The following is a 26,378-nucleotide window of genomic DNA, read 5'->3' on the forward strand; positions in this document are numbered from 1 at the left end:
TCTTCTCCTCCAAGCTCACAACATAACCACCTTGACGCAAAATTGTATTCCCGCCTTCCGACCATAACAGCCACTGACGATTACAGTGACACCACAGCAAAAACAACTGGCCACTTGTTCGTGCTCTTAGAGCAGTGATCATAAAAATGAAAAACACACATCATTTTTTGCAGTTATTTTTTTGTTTATTTAGGATCACAGTTCTATTTTTGTCTTAGGTGCATGTTGCTTAAAAAGGCTATTTGCTCATTAGCTCAATGGCACCACCATCGTCTTCGCACTACTGAAGTAACTGAAGGTTTGAGGCGTTCCGTTTTTTGGACCAAAATTTCAGGTAATTATTGACGCTCCTACTGCATGTTCGTTGCGTAACGAGTGTAATTTTTTTTTTTTTACGTATCCAGCAAGGTTCCAGCAGCGGGAAAACGGATGGCACATGCGGCAAGTGAAAGTAAGTGGCAGTCGGTAGTCCTCGCCTGGTGTGTGAGCCGTGTAGCGTGATTTCTAGCTTTTGAAGTAATTTTAGCGGCGGTATTAAAGTTCAGTGACTGATGCTGGCTGAACATGAGCAGAAGCTTACTGGGGGCCAGTATATTAATCTGGTGACAGCATAATGGCGACGGTGACGAGGAGTACTGCTACAGGGGTGCACGCCGAGAGGCACGTCGTGATATTGAGCTAATAGCGTCGGCTGCTGGCGATGGTGTTGCATACGGCCCTTCCTGATCCGTGTGCTGCTGCAAAGTCGCAAGAGCAGCTAGATCCTAGCTCGTCGCATGTTCCGTGCCTTCAACATTCGACTGAATATGCGCCTAAAGTTCCTGTTCTAATTTTGATTTGGTTTATTGGTTTGTTTGGGTTGAACGTCCCAAAGCAACTATGGCTCAGAGGGACACCGTAGTGAAGGGCTCCAGAAATTTCGACCACCTGGGGTTCTTTAATGGGCACTGACATCGCACAGTACACGAGCCTCTAGAATTTCACCTCCAACGAAATTCGGCCGCCGCGGCGTGGATCGAACCCGCACCTTTCGGGACAGCAGCCGAGCGCAATAACCACTTTGCCGGGGCGGGGCTGTTTTAATTTTGCATTCTGTTTATAACTGTTGCATGCGCACAGATTTTCTTTTATTGGTTTGTAACCTAGATATATATAGTATTGAAAAGAACTATTGCATAACATAAGAGTAGCGCAAAACCAGGATGACGGACACAAGGGGAGAGAACACAGACCCACAGCACAGGCGCCTGTGTTGTTGGTGTGTGTTCTCTCCCCTTGTGTCCGTCATCCTGGTTTTGCGCTATTTTTATGTTATGGATCAATACCGACCTGCCCAAATTTCCACCCTGGAGAACTATTGCAATTTCATTTTAACTATATGTGTTGTTTGGGCCTTTTGCATCCAAAAAATGAGGTCATGCATGTTTTTACATATGAATTTTTTGCTGGCGAGGGCCAAATCTGCCCCTGTGTCATATGGATGGCTCATAATGGACGGCATATGCATGTTTAATTGTACCACCTAGGGATACCTCACAACAGCATGCCAGCTGCCTTCAATATGATAAAAACTGACTATAGCAATAGAGTTCCCCACTGTTAACTTGAGAAATCCTGATTTTATTTTCTTGGTCTGATTTCGAACCTAATTCTGTTTTGATCTAGAGAAATCACATGACTGTGCAAGATGGAGACACTGCAAGAGAAAAGACATCTCGCATTCTGCGAAGTATTCTAACATCTGAACTGGCTTCTAGCTACAGCTGAAGGGAAGAACAGGCTCTGTGAGCTGAATATATGCAAAATCATGTGCAGTAAGTATTATTTGGAGCAAGCTATTTCAAATCTTAAAGGAGCACAGATATAAAATTTTAAACTCAAATAAGTGATCCGATCTGTGTCCTGGGCGCAAAGGGTTTTACTTTTCCAAATTCTCTGATTTCACTGATTCCACATGCCAAAAATCATTGACAGAGGAGCTGTTAGCCAATGCTGACATCTATCATCTATATATGGACTGGTTGGCAGAGTCACTAGCAAAACATGGGGTAAGTCCTAACCATGCCATCACATGATGCCATAATGGACTCCAGCACTGGCATTGACCTGACAGAGACCAAATGTACTCGTATAAAACAGTTTAACTGTTCACACTGTGGACTATATATTTAAGCTCATTTCCATGATTAATAGGCTTTTACGTCTCATTAAAAGCAGAAAAATGAACACTTCAAAACACTGTGTCTGTATCCCTTTAAGACTTGGAATATAAATCAGATCACAGAATCAATATCTACATTAAGTGTTTATAATTGAATTTGTAGGTCTTGGTAGGATTGCGTCAAGACCAGTGATATTTGCTTCGAAAAAAAAATGCCAAATTTTCATTGTTTATTTTCAGATCTGCACATTCACGCACTTCACAACTAGCCACATGGATTTTTGTTGTCATCTGGTTCATTGGCTCATGGCTGCAGTGCCATGAATGTTACCACAGGTTAGAACAAGCTAGAATTACAGCTTTCATAGTGTGCATTTGGGATTGTTTTCATACTGCTTGCACAAAAGGCATGGTCCAGCAATGGATTTGGTAATAAGATGTGTTGAAATATGCCATCCTTTGTTACTCAAGCCCGTGCCCTTTGCCTGCTGGTTCAAAATTAAGGAAATGCAGTAAAGTTTGGGTACAAAAATTTTTTGTGGTGAGATATATTTTTTTATAAAAAATACACAACATATATACTCTCATTCGTATATAGGTTGCCTAACCGACCAGCAGACTTCAAATCAGGCACAGCAAACTATGCTGAAAGAAATCGAAAAGGCAGCCATGTCATTGTTTCAGCATGCAACTGAACGGGTAATGCGCAAGAAAACTGGCGAACAAAGCTGTGCTCCTGAGCAAAACTGAATGGTGAGTGTGTTGCTAGTGTGCTACATTTTTTGTTGATATTACCATCTTGGGTCGAGGATTTTTTATTCGAAACTGTTATTTTTCCTGTGACACTGTGCTGAGAGGTGATTGATTTTGAGAGAGCACAGAATTCAGTAGATTATTTCAATAGATACTGTGAAAACTTCTGCATATCAGCCTGTGTAGTCAGGTAGAATCATGAAATGTATCTTTAAGTTAACTTGGGTATTCTTAGCCTGCTAAGTCCTCACGCACCTCTCTTTACTTGGCCGTCTGTTTGTGGTGGTTTTACTCCTGGAAGTATGTACATTTACTTGTGCAAGGATTAATTCCTTGCCGCAAGTACTATTTGGTGCCAACACCATGTGAAGGTGCTGCAATTTGTATATTGTGCTGCAAGTTTTTTTTTTTCTCAAATGCAGTCAGTGATTTAAAAAAAAGGTGAACTGAAAGAAGTGTCTATATGTATAGGGTCTTTTTTGTCTTCCTTCCAGCAAGCAAAAAAAAAAAACAGCGCGAACAAACGGGGACGAGACGAAGAATACACAGGAACAAGCGCTTGCTCCTGTGTATTCTTCGTCTCGTCCCCGTTTGTTCGCGCTGTTTTTTTGCTTAATGTATCACCAACTCGCCCGCTTATCTATCCTGTTGACTTCCAGCAAGGCAGCCTATTTCAGCATTGGCCCAGGTGACAGGATTTCTGCTTTACATGTATACATGACTCTTCTTTTCGATGACACTATAGCATAACCGAAAAGAAGACTGCCTAGAATGAGAAGCCAAGCAATATCTTGAAAACGTGTCACTTTATTGATACCTAGCAGTTGTAGTATACTTAAGTGTCTAGAAATGCGATGCTTTGTGCATGAACAATTTTTTTTTTTCTCTGACCAACCTGGGCATTTTGTTGCCCATCTGAAATTTGCTTGTATCGAGCTATACTTGCTGTTTTTGTCTCTAGTCCCACTATGCTTGTGTAAATTTGTTCCTGACTGCTACTACTAGAGTTATTTTTCACCCCCATAGTGCGTTTGTATTGCTGTTCCAGCTAAAAAAGAGAGGATATGTGGATTTTAATGACTTTTATTGTCTGTGTAAGAGACGACCATAGTTCCTGTGGCTTGTAGCAGTCTTATAACTTGTTAATGTTAATATCATACTATATGCAGCGTGTTTTAGATTTTTTTCTTCTGGCCGTGCTAGTTGCCTTAAAGCCTATCTACTCCTTATGCACACTTATACGTGCTTTTTATTTCTAGTCCTATGCTTGCTGAAATGTGAGTCTGAATGGTTAGTGCTTGTGTCAATATTTTAACCTCTGATCTGTGTGCATGTATTGCTGTTATAGCAAAAAAGGCTTATTTGTGATTTAATAATCTTTATTGTTTTGAGTGAGACAAGCATAGTTCCTGTACCTTGTAGCAGTCAGACAACCTGTCTTATTTTAGTCATTCGACATGCAGCTTGACTGAAATGTTTATCTTGCCTTGTTGTTTTTGATGATGCTGGCTAATTGCCTTGAAGGCCACCTACTACTTATGCACAGCTATATACCTGCTTTTATCCCTAGTTGCATGCTTGCTGAAATTTGATCCTGACAGATAGTGCTTGTGTTAATATTTTAATCTCTAATCTGTGTAGTTGGGTTGTATTACTGTTATAGCAAGAAAGGGTCATTTGTGTTTTAAGAACATTGATTATTCTAAATAAGACAATAGTTCCTATACCTTATTGCAGTCACATAATTTGCCTCATTTTAGCTATGCTACTTGCAGTGTGATCGAGATTTTTTCACCTCTGCTGCGTATGCTTGTATTGTTGTTTCAGTAAAAAAAAGTTGCATTTGTGTTTTTAGTTTGTGTTTTTTTTTTGGCGTTTTACACCCCAAAGCGACCCAGGCTATAAGGGATGCCATAGTGGAGGGCTCCAGATAATTTCGACTACCTGGGGTCCTCTAGCGTGCACTGACATCGCACAGTACACTGGCCTCTCAACTTCTCGCCTCCTTCGAAATGGGACTGCCATGGCTGGGATCGAACCTGCGTCTTTTGGGTCAGCAGCCGAGCACCATATGACCAATGAGGCACTGAGTGGCATATTTGTGTTTTGTTGCGTTCATTATTTATAAGACAGTCATGTAATATTTATGCCTTAGAGTTTGCTGCTACTGTTTGTTTTAATGTCATACCCTTTGCAGTGCAATTAATATTTTTTGTTCTGACCAAGATAATCATCCCGAAGCCTGTTTAGACCTTACATGACTTATATGTATATACCTGCTGTTTTAGCCGTATAGTTATTTTGCATCTCTCTATTTTGCAACTCTGCATCTGGGGTTGGCTTGGCTACTTATTGTATTGGAATCCTACTGCTTCAAGTTTGAAAACGTGATAATTTTGGCTAATACTAACCAGACAAGCTAAACAAAATTAATGAAGCCTATTACACACACTGCGAAGGAAGGTCTACGTGCACACCATCCATGACCTTGCTCTCAATAACGAGAAATGCCTGAGAGGAGCTGTTAAAGCTGTGTTAGTGCTTCCTTTATGTGAGTTGTTCTGTTTCATGTGCTGTTATTAAAAATAAAATTCAGCTGTGAATCAGCATTCGGCCTGATCATCAGCATGCCCCATATATTTGAATAAAACTATGTTAGCCAAAGCTTTGTGTTTTAAATCACTGTGCAGCATAATCCAGGCCTGTGTTCTAACTTTGTGTCGTTTTTACTATAGCATCGCTCTCGGCCATATGCAATTGGCCGAAATGCCAGAAGCTGACGCTGGTTCTGTTGCGGCTATGAGGCACTGCTTCTGCTTCTGGTATTTTGGTCAGTCATGCGTGACCAGTAGCGACACTTTTGAAAAGGACACGAGGTTATATTGGGTCCTGGCCAAGGAAAAAATAAAAATAGTAACGTCCTATTGCAGTCCTGCGAAGGTCCCAAAAATGTACTCGTCAGACATCCGAAGGACTTCTTTCGGCGTTTCACTTCGGATGTTTTCAGGATTTTTTCGGGACATCCGCGGGATGTGCGTAAAGTCCTGCCGCGGACTTCCCAAGGACGTCCTTAGGATGTAGGTGTGTTGTCTGGGTTGTTTGCTACAGATTTGCCGCATCGCTCAGATGTATGTAAAGCGAAGTGTAGCTAAATCTCTGAGACACGGAAATATTTTCGCAGAAGCCCAGCGTAGTGGTATGAATTTGGAGCCGCTTTCATGGCATTAGAGTTTATAAAATATTGACTGGCGGTGTATTTATTTCCTTTTGAAATAGTTTTTAATGGAGCCGCCGCGGTGGCTCAGCGGTTATGGTGCTCGGCTACTGACCCAAAAGACGCGGGTTCGATCCCGGCCGCGGCGGCTAGAATTTCTTTGGAGGAGAAATTCTAGAGGCCCGTGTACTGTGCGATGTCAGTGCACGTTAAAGAACCCCAGGTGGTCGAAATTTCCGGAGCCCTTCACTACGGCGTCTCTCATAGCCTAAGTCGCTTTGGGACGTTAAACCCCATAAACCAAACCAAACCAGTTTTTAATGACCGGGTTGGAGTTAGAAAACTTAAACTACCAATTTTAAAGCAAGAGACGTCGTCCCGGCTAAATCAAGAAAACTCCCAGACTTCTAGCTCAACTCTGCTGCAAAGATATCTGCCCCCGTATATCTGCATTTCGTGAGCCAATTTGAGACGAGCTTCTTTGTGCCAGTCACTTTTGTTCCTTCAAAACTGAACTAATCAATGGTACTCCGGCGCCCGCGTGAGCAGAAAGCGACAACAGAAAGGAGACGAACACGCAGCCATGGGAACACGCCGTCCGCTCTCGAAACGGTCCTCGCTTCGCGGTCTTTCTCTGGGACATCTGGTTTTGCTGATGTGGCACGCTGCCGAACTGTCACGATCCACGACGCTAAAGCAGTGGCATCCGTGTGTCGTTTCCGCTCTGAGATAACGCAGCGTTGACAAGGCCTACAGCCTCTTCGCCGTCGTCTAACAGGTGTTCAAAGCTAGCCGTTTGCAGCGCTGACTTCGAAAAAAAATGCGTAAACCAAAGTACCATGTTGGAGGCGTGTGTCTGGGTTGCACGATGGGACTCAGCAAAGTAATTTTAACAAAACTTAGCTAACTGTGTGGGTAGTGGCCGTTCCTCTCCTAGGGTGCTCGCCAACTATACAATTGGTGCCGTACGAGGATTACAAAAAGATAACGATGACTAACTTACCAATAATTAAATATTTGACTAAAAACAGAAGGGAACTACTGCACTCCCTGTTAAGCGTCTGAGAAGAAGGCCTGAAACAGCGACTCGGTGTTGCATTCCGCAACGCCAGTTCTCAGTTCCATTCGCTGTTGGCATTGGTGCCACGTTCGACCTCACAAATCTTCCACTTATAATCAGTCCGTCTAGATGTAAGATGTGGTGGCAAACAATGCATATCCCTGTTTATTTGCAGCTCATAAAAAACACGTAAGTACGATACAGCATCTCGAATCTGTTATTTCTTCTATGCCTAAATAAGACCATTTATGAAGTCACCGAATTGGTCAACGCTTGTGCATTAGCCGCCTTGCCAACCGCATCGTATCAGCTAGCATACCTTCATTACTCCCTTGCATTGTTTTACCGCTGTACTAGTTATGCATAACGCTCGCACATTCATCCCGTGGCGCGGTATTTCGCCATTGACGTGGTTCCGGGCCAAATGTTGGTTTTCGAGTAGGAAAAAGGAAGAGGAGACCAAGAGAGAGGTTATTCGGGAGGAGACAAAGGTGAAATTATATTTACATCTACGGAACGGGAACATAGAGAAGTAGTGTGCGATTCGAAATGAAAGACCCCGATCAAAAGCTCCGACGGACTTATACAGGTTTTCCTGTTTGTTTGTTTTTTTTTTGTACCTTTTTCGCCCAATCAGCAGGTGTCCTCTTAGGAGGTCACGTTCCTTCGCTATTGCCAATTACGCCACTTTCCGTTCACTAGTCGTGCAATGTAAAGCGGGATCCGCTTTGTTCCGACCCCAAGGCGAACAGCATTGCCCAACTTCGCTGCGCGTTGCCTTCGTTTTCCTCTTGGCACTCGTCTTCCACCGGAGCTTCGGCAGCGAGGGTGAACAGTGGGGGGACATAAGGGCCCGAGCAATGGACGTGCATGACGCACACGCATTGATTTGTCACATGCGAAAAATAAATGCTGACAGGAGTGCATGTAGACAGCCAGGGTCCTCTCTACACGCACGCACGCATATCTCATTAGGCGCGTTTGTCTGGTGATTTGTCGCACCTAACAAAGGCACATGCTGTGCAGGCGCTTATGAGTGTACACCTCCGAAGGTGGCGGGAGCCCAGAAAGTGGAAAGACTTCCACAGTGCGTCTGTCCCGAAGCTGTATGTGGGCTAGAAGGACGCCGTATCGGAGGGCTCCGGGTTGGTTTCACCCACACGGGGTTCTCCACCGTGCGCCGACATCACAGAGCCTACGGGCGTTTTTGCATTTCGCCTCCACTGAAATCCGTCCACCACGGCCGGGATTCGATCCGTCCGGTGACCTCATGCTCAGCAGCAGGATTTCTTAGCAACTCAGCTACCCACCACGGCGGGTTTGAGTTGTCAGCAAAATGATTCAACAAAATAAGTATTTTTGCTGTTGGAAGTATTGTTCTTTGCCCGTCTGTCTTATCTCACCCGTGAGCGACTTCTCCCAGGGTTAGTTCCGTCGGCGTAAAACATGGAAACCGAAAACTAGACCTACGCTCGCATGCTATAGCTAGTCAGTAAAAGTGCAGTCCAACTGGACCTTTCCTCTTAAGAGAGAAGCCGGCGTTCCCGCGAATGCACCGCCTGTTGTCACGTGAGGTTCATGCCCATGGCAATGGGCACGGGAGGGAAGTTGGTGGGGTGGACACATATCGTTCTCACTGTTCGCGTGACCGGAGGGCGTGAAATAAAAACGTTCTTGATTGCAATGAATCGCGCGTCGTAATTCTGCGAAATTAACGCACTTTTGCCGAATTCATGCGCTCAGAATTTTTGCTTTTGATTTCGGGAATTAAGTTCTCCCACTTACTGTCAAATGGAATTGGTTCAGCCGATGAACTCACCAAAGAATGAGGCCGCCGGCAAAGGTTCGTGAAATATATATATATATATATATATATATATATATATATATATATATATATATATATATATATATATATATATAGCGCCTATCGCCTTAATAAAAAATAAAGGTATTGGCATTCATTAAAAATCCGCCCGCGAGACGTTTAATTTGCAATAAACCTTTGACTCGACGCATTTTTGTGGTTTAGTTTGGCCAGAGTCCTTCAATTTGAAGCAGTCTAGTTTGGCGTAGAGACGGGGGTAGATTCGTGGGTCACTCTTGGAAGGGGTCGCGTTGGGGCTGGGGGGGGGGGTGAAGGTCCCATTTGAACCATGCAACTGTTTCGCCGAAAAGTATGGTACTCCTATGTAAAATGCCTCGCTTAGGATGGTGGTTGGAGGGGGGGGGGGGAGGCATCCCACGCTCATAAAACCGCCTGCGCAGAGAGAGCTCGGAAACCCTTGTTCGTTATCTACTAGGCAGACAAGCTTCAGTGGTTTAGTTCCCCTGGCTCAAATTCTATACTTTTTATGTCTCGCAAAAGACTATTCTCCATCCACAAATACGTCACCCGGCTCGATTGTTCGCTTTTTTTGGGGGGCCCGCTAGCTTCGTCTAAGAACACCGTTGCGGTTTTCGAAGGACTAATGACAGCCCCTCACGACTGACATCACGCGAGGCGCTTGACTTCAAATTGCAGGATTCGAGCTGGATATCGCCGCGAGGCGCGCTAATGAAGATTTTTTTTAATTATCTGTCAGTTGTCGGCTCGCTTTTGAGGACTTGTATGCCGCATGAATACTCATCAACGCCTCTACTCTACATACTGCACGCATTTCCTAACCACTTTCAACGCCGTTTGTGGGCGGGCCAGCGTCATAAAACTGTTTATCGCATGGTATATCGTAAAAGGGCACCTGTTTCCTTTTCACTCCTGCGATAAGAAAAAAAATCCGCACTTTCTACCCTCCTCTGGGGACGAATGAGAGTCAGGAATAATATAGCTGTACTGTTATAGTTGTACTCTCCACTTCCTCCCCTGTCTAATCACAGCGCCCTCCCCGTGGTCCACGTGGATCAAGTAAGCATGACGTACTACGCCTATGCTGACGGCCACGCTATTCGCCCCAGAGAACACCCAGTATTTATGATTATTCCTCTAAAAAAATAACTATGAATTATATGGTCGTGGACTCAGGACATATATTTAAGAATTCATTATTTTCTTATATTTTTTATAACTTCCTGAAAAATTTGCGCAACCTTTAAAACATTTTAAGCATTTGAGTGAGATTTAATGAAATAGTTTTTGTTTTTAAGTAGAGCTGTATGTTGGTTGCAACCTTCAGACCACTCCTTTGCTCTATTTTCAGTGGATGCTTTGCTCCCTCTTAAAGCTCGTTATCCTTACAAATCACGTTATTTTTGCTAAATTACTGAAATTTCGTACTTTTTATTCATATTATCTCTCAAACTCTTATTTTCGAAGTAGCGACAAGATTGCAATGGTTTTGTGCGTCATTTGCTTATTCTTATGTAAAAAAAAAAGTTTGAATGAACCTGCGAACGTTAAAACACAACTATTTATAGCATAGTCACAACCTTTCAACCAATGCTTCGGCTTCTTTTTGTTACCACACGATAATTAGTGGTGGGCTGATTTTTTTTTTTGTGGATAAATGTAGACGAGGTCTTATCGTTGCCATTCTTCTTATAACTTCTATGCACTATTTGCAAGATGTGGGAACATTCAGCGCATCCTGAAACGCCAATGAGAACCCGACAGCTCTGAAGAGTTTCGGTTTCGGTTTCACTTGGTGTCGTCTAGCAACAGTGCTTCTGCCACGCCTTCAGTTAGCGGCCGGCTTCCGGCGACAACTTCCCTTTCTCGCGTGGACTTGCTGCTACACATGTGTTTTTCTACCGCTGCACCGCGGTTTGCGTTCAGTATGCAGCTCGCACTGGACTGACGTGGTTGCCTAGCACCTTCTATCCGTCTTCAAGCACTACGAAAGTGGTTCACGACATTATTCCCTTGTCGTAAAGATCTGCTTGTCAGCCGGAGGGATCCTTCAGATCAACGTTCGAGATGTGTGGTGAGGCCAGCTATCCATATTTCGCGGCTCACTCATTTGCCTAGCGTTACGAGTGGTAATAATTGCTGAACTGCCACGTTGTGACAGGTGTCGAGCGTCGTAGCACCCGTCACGTAGCACGCGGCGTTCTGGACACGCGGCGTTCTGGAACTCTGTCCCCGTGGTGATGCGCATTCTGTCGTTTTATAACGCGCGCTCTATCTTTACTGCTCTCGCTCGAGCTGGCCGCGCACGCAATTTGCGCCGATTTAATTTCTCCAGTTGTCAGTACATGCAACATTCCGTTATGCTAGCCAGCCGGCTGCTTCGTATTGCAAATGACGGATTGCATAGTGGCCTGTGAAAGAGGATGACGTCAGGGTTCTTACATATATATTACGTGAATTTTACAAATTTATTCGCTGGTGGTCTTTGAAACTTACGCATGCTTTAGTCAACTGATGAATGTTTTCCCCTGGGTCTGCTGACACGTCTCGTTTTCGTGCATCTACCAGTTTTCTTACAACTTTCGTTTAATCCTTCCGGCCATCTTCTACGCTTTTAATTTATTGCATGTAATCTTTGTAACTGTGCGAGGAAACGAAATCGCGTTAAACGGTTATGTGCTGCAATTTAACTCGATTTCGTTCGTCGTGCATACTGCTGCCACGCATAGCGCGAGGAAGGCGTTTCCCAATCCTTTACCATCATATCGCGAATGCGCTGGCACCGCGCCGAACCATTGATCTCGTTTTGACAGGTAAGCACTCGTTATCGCGCCGGACGTCTGTAACGACGTGCTGTTGAGCGTCTTTCCCTCTTGCGCGGGGAGCGTTGTAGCGGCCTCGCGCCCACAAAAGTGCCGTTAACATGTTTATTTTTTTTATTTGCGCTTCGTGATTGTTACGCGAAAGTGATAGTCATTTCGCTAGACGTCACGCACTGTGGGCGAGCCAGCGCTCCTGCTGCGGCCAGTCTGGCGTCGTGACCCATTTAATACTCGTTTAGGTTTTGCTTTCGCGAGCGAAAAAGAAAAACGGAAGAGGGAAGCTGTTGATGATCGGAGCTGCGGTGTGGCCTACTGAAAGGACCGGTTGGAGGAAGGCGCCCACTTCCGACAAACAAAAAGTGAATCGTGGGCATTGAAGACGAAGCCTGTATTACCGAGGCCCAGTTCTGCGGAGACCTGCTTGCCTTGCCACTGTTGCGCATGTTTAATCATTAGAGCCACGTCGAAATTAAATTACATCGTGCGCTGTTAATCGTTAAAGGTCCCGTTTGTAGGATGCCTGGCATGAAAGAACGGAACATGTCAGGCAGTGAGGTCATATACCCTAGGTAGCACCGAACATTAGAATCTAAAAATGTTTTGTATGTCACAGTAACGTTATATGTTACATTGGAACGTTACATTAACGTTAAAAAAGATTAACATGTAACGTTGTATGTATATCTTAAACGTAAGTTTCACATCGACTGTAAACATTCTTCCAGTGCTGACTTTTAATGTTATTATAATGTTAAAAATTAACAAATAATGTTACGTGTTGTATCAAACATTTTTTTAACGCTTCAAGTATGCATTGTTTTAATATAGCCTTCTAGCATTACTCTAATGTTTGAATCATAACTGTGAAACATTACAAATATATTTCAAGCACTGAGTCCCAGAACTTTTGCCACTGTTCTTACAGTGAACATATTTTTCAACCAGCAGTACTTTGAAACTAAATCTTTTAGATTTTGCCCGCCATAGACTGCGTGCACAACCCCATTAGTTTGTTAAAAAACTGCTTATTACCCGTTCGCCAGTGTCATTCATGGGACACCCCTCAGTAACGGGCATGTAAGCTTGACTTCATTAAATCCTCTCGGAGCTTAGTTTATACCGTGTACGAGTTGCGTGTGGAGCTGAAGTGTCGTCCTCGTTGCTGGTCACTGCAAAGCGTTGATTAAATTGTGTGCCGTACGTCACACTGGCAGAGGAGGCTACGCATTGGTGGGTCTGCATGCTCGTGCAGCGTTGCCTTGCCATGTTCGAAATGTTAAATTTATGTCGTTTGAATGTGCAATTAATGTTAGGAACAGGTTATTTGAGCGTTTATTTGTGTCATTACAAAAACCTTAGATAAAAGGGCCTTAAGCACATTCAAATAATGTTTGCCTCAAAAAAAAATTTAACATTGTTATAATATTTCGGTGCTACCAAGGTACCGATATTGCCTGTATGTGCAATGGCTAATCGCCTCTACACATGAGCTGCTTGTTGCGCAATACTTTAATTATCAACTGGAAAGTTTGTGATGTACGCGCATTAGAACTTGTTTCTCCCACTCTAGACCGCGTCATTTGAGCACGGCACGTATGTCAAGCGGACAATTGCGTATTTGTGATTCCAAAAAGTTAACGGGGTTCAAGTCGGCCATCACGTGGTTCGGAGGTCTTTTGAAAAAGAGGCAATAAAGGTTCGCAAGAATCGCACTTGCCCTTCCCAGAGGCCCTGCCCCTCAAAAAAGCGAGGGTTCCGCGAATATTTTTCCAAGGAAAGCCAGAATTTTAATTTGAACTCTGATTGAACTGGTCACAATATAGAGCAGCCACTGCGGGAGCTGGCCTTTTGTTGGCGCAACTCCGTCGAGCATAAGTGTAAAAACAATGCGCCTGTATCTGAGCCAGGCGAAAGCAGCAGCGTTTCGGCCTTCCGTGTGCGCTCGGCGTGCGTTGCATGGCCGCTCGGCACCGTTACGGAAATCTGACGCAAAACGCGAGCTCGCGGGAGGAAGGGCGAGATTCAGACGGTGTCTGCTGGCGCCGAGACCGGGTTACCGCTCGCCGCTCTCGTTTCCGAGCTACCAGTGCTGCTGCCTTGCGCGGCACGCGTTCCTCGCCTTATCGGCGCTCAAGGTGATCCTCTGCCGTCGCCCCGCTAGCAGCACCACCAAGGCCGGCCGAGAAATTCGTTCGGCTGAGGGCTCCGTCGTTCTTTTCTGCTACTTGCGAAAAGTCTCAGGTCAGCAGCTGCAGCAGCACACCTGCTGCATAGAGAAGACGCCAGGAATGTGGTCAAGCCATGACCACCATTGAAGCTGCTGGGAAGGTTGTTTGGTGAGAGGGGGGGGGGAGTATCCCTCATTACATCAGCAACAAAAAAAAGATCCGGCTTCTATACATACCCTGCCTGAATCGGTTCCTACTATCGAACTACTGGTTTTGCACGCAAACGACTCTATCGCCCCCTTCCCTCCCCCGCGACTCTCCCTTTTCCAGCTTTTTTTTCTTGCAATACGCTCCTTGATCTGAAGAGTGGAGAAGCTTTTTGGAAGGCAATCAACTTGTCCTGTAGAACCGGTACATGGCTAACGTCCATGCTTTACTGCCTTGGTGTCGCCGGCCAGCCTTCCTTTTGGCATTGAAGGTGCTCTTGGTGTTCATTTATATCATTTATACAGAGGAAGCTTCTCAGCCACGCCGGATAATGTGGGCTGTTTTGCTGGGCATAGACTGCAAAGCTGCAGCTTCAACCCCCCCTCCCCTTAAAGAGAAAGAGACCCACCGTCAACAGGCACTTCTAATGACGGGGCGGCGTCATTCTCGGTCGTGAGATCAGGTGTATCGCACTGACATGTCGGTTTCCTTTCGGAATGTGTACTGAAAGGCGAAAAAAAAAAGTATATGTGGTAGCTTGCATAAATATAAAGTGTTTGACGTCACAAATCTAGTTTTTGACGATTTTTTAGAACGCTGCACTGTAATTCATCAACCGGATCGACGAGCACTTGTCTTCGTACGCTGGTAGGCGTGTGTTGTACAGCCGTCGAACGCGGCTGCCGTGGCCAGAGCGTCAGCTTTTCCCAATAAAAGCAATTCGTGAACGCGTTCGTGGGCTGATGTTTGGGTTTTAAACTGGGCCGAAAATTGGCATAACCGACCACAACGACGGCTGTAACGCTTGACAGCTTCGGAAGCCTTGTAAAATGCGCTGCGATGGAAAGCGTGCCACCTGTCGTAAGGCTGTCTGGCGCGATGACAGCGATTGAGAAAAAAAAAAAACTGTTTCGTCTTTGAGAGGCAAGGAAAAAAGTCACGGTAAACCTGATTGCGAAATGACAAAGGCAGCCGTTAGACCGCGCTGGAAGTCTGGCTGGTCTCGAGTCACTGGTAGAAAAGGTATGGGGACGAGGCGAGCCGAGGCGTTCGTGAGGCGGTTGCGGTCGTTTTATGTGTACTCTTAGGGAAGCCCCGGAGTACTGCATTCTTTCTCTTGTCTTGGTGGTGTTGCGGGCAGCAGAGTCGAGGTAGGCGGGAAGGGCTGGGTGGAATGCTCGATGCTGTTGGCAGAAATGCGAGTTACGAAACGCCACAGTGCCTTGAGCAAGTTCGGCGTTCGAAAGTTACGGAACTCTTTTTTTTTATCTGTGCGCTGCGTGAGGCCCGTTACAGGCGAGTGCTGGCACGGGATGCCGTTTTCTCAGTACATACATTACACCCGTTTTATTTTGTTATCCCTGCTTTTATTTTAATGTCTCTTCGCTGTAACCGTAAAAGAGCAGGAACTCCTGTGCATATCTGGGCGCCGCAGCCCATCCCCTCGACACTGCGATAACTGCGCCTATACGACTGGCATTGCGGCAGAGCAAGCAACCCAGAGGCTTTGTTATAGGCTCACCTGACTGTGGGTCATTGGCTGGTAAATGTGTTCGTCGCCTATTAAGTATTCAGGAACCAAACGTCAGGTCATAAATGCGCTGAATGCGGCGTTGTGACGCTCGTGGAGATCGCTGCGCCAGATTGCACTGGAAACGACGAATTGATCGAAACCTCGCCGCGTAGTTGTACTGGTTTTTATTATGCATTGAATATGGAAGGAAAAAGAATTTTTGCTAGCCCCGGCATCTGCTATCGCTGCTGGAAGCACCTGAGCTGGGGCAGCGGAAATAAAGGATAGCAGGCACCGTGTAGAAGTGAAAAAAAAGAGGGGAGGGGTTAGTAGAAAGGACAGGGGGAACGCCACGTTGCTCCAAAAATGGTTCTCGGCAGACTGTGGCCGCACAACTTTTTCCTCAGAAAAAGAAAGAAAAAGAATAAAATTACGCATATATTTTGTTCGGCATAATAATATGGGGCTAATTCTTTAGCATTATAGCGGTTTTGGGCATACCGCGTTACCTTTACCGGAATACCGGGTGTCCCGCCCACTGCCAGTGTGCGCGCGCTGATTGGTCCCGATGCAGCTGGTGTGTGCGCAGCTCCCGGTACCCGGCGCCGCCTGGCTCCCTGAAGGTCATCTGCGTATGCGCACTGACGGCGCATGGCTTCCCGGTACTCCGGTAACACGATACATGGTATGGTATGCGATGTGTCGCTAGCAGCTGTCGCCGTCCCCTCCCCGCGCTACGTCTCATGCGGGGAACATTATACGCACGTGCACGCAATTGCTCTTGGCCGACATTTTTTTTTTTTTTTTCAAATTATCGGTTGCCATGTTTCGGGTAGCGGCTCTTACGCGAGTGTGTCCGCTATTTAACTACTGCATACGCATTTTCAAGCACCCGTCGGCGTGCTGATTTATCGGGATTCTCTCACTGCCGACGGAAATGCGACCTTTCAGTCGTCCGAGAAAGGTAAACTTGACCTTCAAGTTGAGCGCCGAGCTTTCGGCGTAAGTAAACAATCGTTGATTTGAGCAAAACATTATTACATTTAAGCTTACTGGCTTAGCGCATTAATCAGTGAAAGCTGATTGCATGAGCAGCCTAAAGGTCTGGAGTGCAAGGCCCATTTTGACGTTTCACAGGCAACTCCCCGGTTGGGCGTCTCACAGGCTCGGTCTTCGGTTCGATCGCGTTTCCGGCACACTTCACGGACTCCAGCGCCCACTTGCACGAAGCAATTACTCTAGTTCCCAGCGTTTTCTTGTTCGCAGTCTAAACCTTCCGTGGACCCGCCGCGGTGGCTCTGTGATTATGGCCCTCGGCTACTGACCCGCAAGACGCGGGTTCGATCCCGGCCGCGGCGGTCGAATTTCGATGGAGGCGAAGTTCTAGAGGCCCGTGTACTGTGCGATGTTAGTGCAAGTTAAAGAACCCGAGGTGGTCGAAAGTTCCGGAGCCCTTCACTACGGCGTCCCTCATAGCCTGAGTCGCTTTGGGACGTTAAACCCCCATAAACCAAACCTAAACCTTCTTTGGGTTTCGAGATAATAAAATGCTCATAACTGGCTCACTGTGTCAGTGGAGACCTCAGTCGCGCTCTGAGGTGACGATTAATTACTGAGCCAGAGTGGCCGGGTTCGAACCCGACCGCAGCGGCCGCTTTTCGGTGGAGACGGAACGCAAAAAGGCGCCCGTGTGCTGTGCGATGTCAGTGCACGTTAGAGATCGCCAGGTGGTCGAAATTATTCCGGAGCCCTCCACTACGGCACCTCTTTCTTTTTTCACTCGCTTCCGTCAAGGCGGGGTTGTGGTGTCCATCAAGAAGTGAGACAGTTTCTGCGCCATTTCCTTTCCCTAAAATATCGCTAATTGCTGTGAGGTGCCACTGGGGTACACCTTCAAATTGAGGCAGTTACGCGCCTTTCCTTTTCTCAAAACCAACGGAGGGTTTAGACTGCGTTGGTTTTGAGGAAAGGCGCACCTCAGTCGCGCTTTGAGGTTCGTGGGGGTGTTATCCACCTAACGCATAACGCACGGTTGTCGTTGTACCCCCTAAATTGAATGTATTAAATGGCTTGCACAAAGCTATTATTTATATAATGCTGTACAAAGGGGATACGGTGGCCGCAGCTTGCAAAGAACGTGGTTAATTGGAGAGACATGGGAGAGGCCTTTGCCCTGCAGTGAGCGTAGTCTGGCTGATGATGATGATGACGAAGCTATTGCAGCTCTTTTTTTAAAATAAGGGGGAGGGGGGGGGGGTATTTTGCCTAAATAGCGGCACGCACGGTAATGAGCCCAATGGACAAGACTGCTTTTTCAGCGTGCACGTCTTCCGTTATTTTTGTTGCGCAGTGCTTGCTTCACACCTGGCACGCACCAGATAGCGCGCGTCTGTATACCGCATAGTTACGGGTTTGACTTTTCGGTTTAAAGAGAGAAAAAAAACGATAACAGTACGCCGAATCACTTTTCAAAATTTGGTTCTAGCCGAAAAAGATTATCCTTGGCGTGCACGCCGCAGCTGTAGTTGGCTGTCGAGTAGGAGTGGTCAGACGGTGGTATCGGTGGATTAAGTTGCGCGGTTGTGTGTTTCGTGGTATTGCTCCAAGCACTACCTTACTCGTCTCCGCAAACTGGGAGGCTCCACTTCGTCGCCAGACGCCGCCGCGGTGGCTCAGTGGCTATGGTGCTCGGCTGCTGGCCCAAAAGACGCGGGTTCGATCCCGGCCGCGGCGGCTAGAATTTCTTTGGAGGAGAAATTCTAGAGGCCCGTGTGCTGTGCGATGTCAGTGCACGTTAAAGAACCCCAGGTGGTCGAAATTTCCGGAGCCCTTCACTACGGCGTCTCTCATAGCCTTAGTCGCTTTGGGACGTTAAACCTCAATAAACCAAACCAAACTTCGTCGCCAGACGTCGCCTGCACCCGCTTAGGGCAGTTACTCGGTTAATCACGGTTCTCCACTGCGCGTAAGGACACTTAAACCACGCGTAAGCGTCACGAAAAATACTCTTGTTCTTGCTACCGCGACGGTTAAGCGCCAGTTCCATCGCTGTCAACACACAGACCGCGTGATGTCCCGCAGTTGAACCGTGTTACTCCGAATGGCCGAGCGATAGGTATTCTCGGTTCTACTATAATTTGTTGTTGTTGTTGTTAGTGGCTATTTGTTGGTAATAAGAAAATAAAATATGAAGGAAAAAGATGTTGCTAGCCGCGGCATCTGCCATCGAAGCCTGAAGCACCTGAGCTGCGGCTAGCGAGAATAAAATGAGACGGAGAGGAGAGGGAGAAGGAAAGAAAGGGGGAGCGATGGAATAAACTATAATTTTGCTGTTTCTTATTTATTGGCTTAAGTTGCTGCTTGCGGCTGCTATGTGTACTCGGATTAAATACTCAGTTAAGTTTTAACCATTTCTTAAGTTAAGCTTCTTGATTCGCACAGATTCTGCAAACACCGTCTTGTGGTCCGTGAAGTAGTTTTCAATGGTTTGCAGTGCGACTGTGGTAATCTTTGCGGGGATCTCTCGCAAGGCCAAAGTTCGAGGTCACCGTCGTATCCGGCACGTTCAAATTAGCCTGAATATCTATTTTGGTCCAAATCCCAGCAGGTCAGATTTCGGGGCGGGGTTGGGGATGGGCCAAATATGGAAATGACCCAGTCCAAATTGGGAGGTCACCATCGTATTGGGCACAATCAAATTAGGTTGGGTATAGATTGTGGTCCAAATACTAGAAGTTCAAATTTCGGAGTAGGCCAAATTTGGGGACACCATCGTAGTGGCCATAGTCAAAGTATGATTCAGCATCTGACTCAAGGCTGTTGCTATTAAATCGCAAAGTCCGAAGGTCACTTCAATGTCAAATCTACATACCGACTGAAATCCGAGCTTCTGCATTCTGTCGCTCTAAAAAAACAAAAAAAAACAGCAGTTTGTAGCAGTGGACTATGCATGGTCTGCAGCATCCAAAATTACTCCGCTGAGCAATCGCCACAGTAAACAAAATCTGCTCTCTGATGTTTGACTATATGAAACAAGCATTAGGCGTCAAAATTCTTGAACTTGTATAATTTCGTCTTGCGACTAGCTTCTTGTTTAGGTAAAAGCTTTAACTACGGACTTTTTGTCATGGAGGAATTGTGTGTGGCGGTCACTGCATGGCTTAAAACTCGTATCCGACTATAGCGCCAATACGCAACGGTGGTAACATATATCAATCCACCTTTTAGAAATCAATTGCGTTATTATCATTTAACTTTCGTGACTTTTTTACTGTCGATAGCATTTCCTTCCGCGAGCACAGCTATTGGCAAGGTATTTTACCAGTAATTGACGACCATTTATGTTTTAATTACTGATAAATCGAATCATCAGATTGGCAGAGTAGCCGATATCTCTAAATGTCTTTTGACCGCACGTGAATGCCAGATATCACCGAAAAAAAAAAGTAGGTAAATCATTCATGGGATATCAAATTTGCCGAAAAAAAAACACCCTAATACTGGACTCTGAAATACACCGAAAAAAGTCGGCCGAATTTGAAAAATAATAAACAATTGGCTATCTAATCCGTGCTACGACCAGATTACTCCATTGCAGGAAAGCATGCATGCTGTTAAAGGCTTTGGTATCATGCATATACAAGGAACAAAATTAGGACACTTAAGCTCCGCCTTAAGGGTATGACACGACAGCTTTAATGGTTACTCGATACTTTCTCATCTCTAATTGCAAACACTCATTAGCATATACATCAGTAGACATACCAGACCACATGACACATCACAGGGCACACAAGGTCTCCCCTTACCTGTCATACGAACGTGCCTAAATGACCTAGTAGTAGCGTGTCTGGCTCGTAACCGGAAGGTCATATGTTCGGTTCCCATCTCGTTATTTTCAGCGTAATTAATTTACTTTACGTCCTTATATGCCATAATGACGTTTCAGTCATGCTACTACCTCATGTACACAATTTAACGCGAGTTTTAATCAATTCCACAGCTCGAAGTGTGACGTCACAACTATCGGCCAATCCTGAATTAGTGTGACAACGCGCACGGCATTTCCTCCGGACGTCCGCTCTAACGCTGTCGCGTTAACACCGGTATCTTCGGCGTTAATAACGCTAGATTTAAAAAAGAAAATGAGGTGTGGTGACGAGTGGTGGAATACCGATCGTTCGTGCCCTTTCCCTAGTCTCGGTAAATATAATTTCACGGTCCCTTTAATGGTGCACCCTCAGCGTACGAAGAAGCTCGCTGCTCACGCATTGTGTGGACGCGGCGGCTGTCTTTGCAAGGATGAGTTCGACGACAAGAACCGTGCGAGCGGATTGTGTTCATGCTGCCTTCACTTTGTGCACTTCTTCGCAAAGCATGTCGCCCGCTTCAGGGTCTCAGTACGGTCATTTCGAAATCCAACCACTGTTAAAGAACTCGCCATGCCTGCTGTGAATTGTGCTCACTTCATAACGAGCTTGATGTACGGTTGCTTTGTTACTAGCATTGCACACTTAAGTCAAACTTAAACCGGAGATTTGTACCATCCTCTAAGCATCTCCATCTTGCCTTAACAGACATGTACGAGACGCTTTCAAATGGACAGCAGGTATGAGGCATTTCTGTTACTTCTACTGATTGGTGCTTCTACCCTCTGTTCCTGTACAAGCTGCCCTATCTCATTGTATCCCTGGAAAATTCGCGTATTCTGTCAACGGGGGTGCACTTGCTTGATATTACGTTTATTGATCGTAGTGAAGGATCACTGCAATTACATATTCGGACTTGCAAGGATGCAGCGTGCGTGCCTCGATCAATTTTCCGTCTCAAGGAGTTCGGCTGCCGCGCCTCAGTTTTTGTCGACCTTGGGCGTCCGGCTCCCGTTCACCTTTGAGACCGGTCACCGGGTTTCGACTGGTTGCCGGCTGAACTTGTTTTCACGCTGCTTCGCCCGGTTAGATTCTCCTCCATTAGTGCCATCGACGTCCGGTCCTTCCTCGCCATGGCCATCCGCACAGCTGTGCGCGCGGAGAAGGCAGAGTGCAGCCGTCGTGCGTTGCAGGATGGACGGTATAGTTCCGGCATAGTACAAGGCGGAACCAGCGCAGGCAAGACCTGTCTGCCGTCGTCAGTCGGGCCGTCTGGCTTCACGAATAATGAGTCGGAGGCCCGCGGTCGCGGGAAATGGGGGCGCCGGGGTATGTGAGCCTCCGGAACCAGGCCACGTCTGCGGTGCGCTCGCTCGTGGGCCGGGGAAAGTACAGGAGGGAGAGCCCCCGAACGCCGTAGCGCGCGGAGGTGAAAGGCGCATCTCGCCCAACCGGTAGCCGCCCGCTCGGCAGGGAGGTCCGCGGCCCCACTGGCATGTTGCAAATCTCGACATGCGTGGAGGGTTTTAAGGGAAGCTTTTCGCGAGCTTGCAGACAAACTCTGTCCGTGACTTTTGTTTGTTCTTCTTTTCTGAGCAGCACGGCTGCTCACGCGCCTGGCGCACTCCCGGGGCGCAGCAGCGTGTCACGTGTTGGTTGTTGACAGTTGTAGCAACACATCTCTATTGTATTTAATGGGTGGCCGCGTCTATGCGGTTTAGAAATGTTTAGCTGATGCATAGCCGACATGGTTACTCTTAACAGAACTACAAAATACGAAACCTGAATTGTATAGACCAGTGTGCGTGCATTCAGCACGCCCGTTTCTTTTGCCGGGTGTGATTTTTCCTGCTAAAAAGGCAAAAGCAAGGGCTGATCGAGATATCGCGCTTAAGAGGGAACATGTACAGGACGGAAGGCAGACGAAGCGCGTATTCGTCGCCTGCCGTCCTATGCATCTTCCGTGTTTTCCGTGTCAGTTAAGCGCGATATTTTCGCTGTTTTCTCTTTTGTGCAGTGGAGACCGTGTGAGAAGGGGCACTTGCTCTGCTGTACTTCGTCCACCTTGAAGAGGCGAAGAAATGCCGGGATGATGGTTTCGTATTTGGCTTGGCTATTCAGTATAAAACGTGGATTCAGCCATGACAGTTCTACCGTTCTCGCGGCAAACCTTGAAAAAATGCTGCAAAGGTTTCCATACTAGCCGAACACTTGTGTAAAAATTTATCAAGGAAGTGAAAAGCGCTGTGGTAAAATAATTTCATCTGCGCGCAAACGAGAGCCTCGCGGCGGAGCAGCTAATTTTGAGGTAGGATCAATGTTTTAGGGGTGAGCACTAGCCAAGCCAAATGAGAAACGTCGTCTTTTCGGAATTCCCGCTGTGTACGAAGTGCTTTTTAAATAAGCTCTCGCGGATGGTTGCACCAGCTATAGAGTTCCTCAGTATTACCTGAAGGGAAAGCTGGCACGACCATCTGCGAGAGCTTATTAAAAAGCACTTCATCCATCCCGGGAGAGTATACCCTTCCGTCAATGGACGCCTTGCAGACAACGCCCTCGCTGTATGCCGGTGCATTCCGCTGTACCGCAATGTGTTCATCGACGTTGTGTGATGTCACGAATATGTTGTTTGTGACGAGAAAAAATGCCCGCATATCTAGCTTCCCCCACCCATTTCTCTTTCTTTTTGCCATAGCAGCGCTTGCTTCTCGGGCTTTTCCAGTTCACTCGCGACGCGCGGAGCCCGTGTGTCGAAGGCAGCGAGATGCAGACGGCTGGTGGCGGAAACGTATATAGCGGTCGGCATGCGCACCTCGAGGCGTACTCCTTCGAGGCGTACTCGAGGCGCTCGTGCAGTGCCCGTCTGTCTGCATTCTCACTAGTTTTTTTTGCAGTGGATGTGTCAGTTACGAGCGCGAGGTGACGACTTCCAGACTTGTCAAGCTGGCCCGCGAGCGCGTGGGGACAACGCATTTGTTGAAGCTGTCGCATATCACGCTCGTAGCTTCTAGCGTTGCCTACGGCTAGCCCCGCTACCCACTTCTGCCGTTCGCGCGTTTTCCATTCTCGGTGTCATTTCCCCTGCGGGCGCCCGAAAGAGAAGGAGGCCGCTGCGCCCGGGACGAGTGCCTTTCGGGGCTCGCCGTCCCACGCTGGGCCGTTCAGTGACACCGAAACTTGTTTTGCCATAGGTTCTCCGGAGATAGCTGCCTCCCAGGCACGCGTCTCTTTCGTAACCGGCGCGTCTGACCTCTCGGCGAGTTCTCGGCGGCGGGTTATTCGTCTTGTTCTCTACCCACAAGCGTGTGACCCATTATCCGGCAGTCGCGTTTTTGACGAGGGTTAACCCTTTTGCTTCTCTTCTTCCTCTCCATTTCCAGTTCCTGTTCCGCGTGCGTATAAACCGCTTGCGTAGCTTGTTTTCAAGGACCGGCTCAGTGGTTACCTTCGACTGTTTTTTTTTTTTTTTTTCGGCGAGGCCAGAAGGCTCGCGTCTGCGTTTTAACACCTGGCCGATGCGAGCTATTTACGTATGCTGCAGCTTACACATTTTCGCGTCCTCGAATTCGTGGCAGCCGCTATGTGCCTCGCCATACACTCCTCCTCCAAACTCTCGACGTGGTCGCTTTATTTATGTCCTTCTGGGCGTCATGCAAATTCCACCAGCTCCGCTCCAGTCCACTCAGGATAGAGCGAGGCCTCCTTTGCGGCTGTTCCAGCCAGTAAGCGCCTTTTCTACCAGGTCAAGTTGAGCGTCAGGTTCAGTCTAGTGGGTGGAGAATGTCTGCGCACATATTTCTCGGCGCTGGCGTGCGACGACTTTGGCGCTCATGAGCAGCTCACTTTACGTAAAGTTCACGAGCAGCCGGACGCAGTTAGCAACAATCACGTTCGAAGACCCGGTGCGTCTAACTGGAAGATCGTGTGACGGCCTACATATGTCATCAGAAGCGAAATTAAATGGCAGATCCTGATAGTCGAATATGACGTGCAAAACGTACAGCCGGTCAATTTTTTTTTTTTTTTTAGCCATGGAGCCCTAGCATAGCGTAGACGTTCGTACAAGCGCTGACTTATACCGGGCCGGCCGTATACCGACGGCTAGTACCTCACTATGGTCAAGCTCTGATCAGCTCTAATTTGGCTTTCGGCTGCCGATCTCAGAGTCGTGGATTCGATCCCTGCCGCGGTTGCCGCAATTGGATGGTGACGAAGTATAAAAACACCTGCGCTCTGTGCGATGTCAGCGCACGTTACAGAACCCCAGGTGGCCTAAATTAATCCGGAGGCCTCCACTGTACGGCGTCCTTCATAGTCCATGTTAAGAAGTGCGTGTGATTGGGGCAAGCTGGAACTTCATTCTTATGAGAGCTAGGCTGCTTAGATTGGCACGGACATAGTTAACGAAGACGAACAGGAACGGTTATTGCGCTTAACCGTACCTGTTTGTCTTCGTTAACTGTGTCCCTGTCAATCTTAATAGCGCAGATCTCGTAAGAATAGTCCATGTGTCGCTTCGGGACGTTAGCCCTCACAATTTACAATTTAAAGCTCTAATCATAAATTTCACGTCAGCGCCGAACAAGCAGCGATGAGAATTTCCTTCGCGATTATGCCATTGTCATGTTTGTAAAATCCGACTTGTCAAAACAGGTCACCAAGACGTCCAGAATTAAACGCTACACAGTTTTAACTATTTCGTTCAAGGATAAAATCTGCGCCCCGCCGCGGTGGCTCATTGGTTACGGTGCTCGGCAGCTGACCCGAAAGACGCGGGTTCGATCCCGGCCGCGGCGGCCGAATTTCGATGAAGGCGAAATTCTAGAGGCCCGTGTACTGTGCGATGTCAGGGCATGCTAAAGTACCCCAGGTGGTTGAAATTTCCGGAGCCTACGGCGTCCCTCATAGGTTGAGTCGCTTTGGGACGTTAAACCTCAATAAACCAAACCAATAAAATCTGCTTCTTGTACGCTTCGCGATGGTGGCACCCCTTGAGGGTTGTTTTCAGATTGATAGTCTTCTACTAACAGGTGATGGTTCTTTGCACATGAAAGTCCGTGCAAGTCGCAGTGTGCGTCCAGGGCCTCGGCCACAAAGGTGTTTGAAACTCCGTGAGGCCAGTTGCACATTTCGCCTTTCTAAATTGATTTTAAGCCTCCGAGAACATCCGATAACTGTAGTTCAGAAGTTGGTTTCCAGGCGTGCAGCTGCTTCCGTTCCTTGAACGGTGCCCACTGTTCGCAACCGGGGTATTCTCAGACGTCAAACGTTTGAAAATAATTGAAAATAAAGCTCTCGAATTCCCGTGGTTTAACCGCTCGTTTCTGATATACCGCAACAGGTGCACAGCATCCAAGATGTAAAACATGGTCTACGTTGTGTACCATCTGGGTGTGCGTGAAGTCCAGAATGCGAACGACCTTGCGAAACGAGTTCGACATGCTTTTCACCGTGAACATGTGCGCTCACGTTGTAACTTCGTCTGTGTTTGCGGCTGCTTCGGAAACCTTTCCACCTACAAACGGATGAGTGCTAATTTTGTCTGTTGAAATAACGGCACTGTTATTCATTTGCTTTGCATCTGGCCACTGCTTCAGAAAGCAATCCCCTAATTCAAGCTCAGGTCTGAAAGCACACATTTATTCTGGTATACTCGGATGCGGCAAAGTCTAACTCCGGTGCCTGAAGGACGTGCATACACATCGGAAGATAGTGTGCAGAGTGCGAGCAAACCACCATTGTTAGCGGGGAGCAGTTCATCCGCTT

At 47.0% G+C, this 26,378-nt stretch overlaps 1 protein-coding gene and 1 long non-coding RNA gene across 12 annotated transcripts in view; both read left to right on the forward strand.

The window, feature by feature from the left end:
• Window positions 1-308: 308 nt before the first annotated feature.
• Window positions 309-5,578, forward strand: LOC149352599 (uncharacterized). 2 transcript variants are annotated; one of them, XR_016290822.1, is made up of 6 exons: window positions 309-334; window positions 405-451; window positions 1,666-1,814; window positions 2,402-2,497; window positions 2,760-2,914; window positions 3,574-5,578. It is a non-coding gene; the product is annotated as an uncharacterized LOC149352599 (long non-coding RNA). The 2 variants fall into 2 exon arrangements; XR_016290823.1 differs by having other exon boundaries at window positions 4,805-5,578.
• Window positions 5,579-10,877: 5,299 nt separating this feature from the next.
• The window catches only part of LOC149352600 (glutamine--fructose-6-phosphate aminotransferase [isomerizing] 2-like), a 65,426-nt gene continuing 49,925 nt past the window's right edge, over window positions 10,878-26,378 (forward strand). For all 10 annotated transcript variants that reach the window (XM_089581777.1, XM_089581776.1, XM_089581780.1 and 7 more), the window contains exon 1: window positions 10,878-11,108. In XM_089581777.1, the coding sequence (XP_089437903.1) occupies window positions 11,102-11,108 (7 nt within the window). In that variant the 5' untranslated portion in view covers window positions 10,878-11,101. The remainder of the gene's footprint in view (window positions 11,109-26,378) is intronic.

The sequence above is a fragment of the Amblyomma mixtum genome, chromosome 3, assembly GCF_055824585.1.
Source record: "Amblyomma mixtum isolate Tamu chromosome 3, ASM5582458v1, whole genome shotgun sequence".
NCBI classification, from domain to species: Eukaryota; Metazoa; Arthropoda; class Arachnida; order Ixodida; family Ixodidae; genus Amblyomma; species Amblyomma mixtum.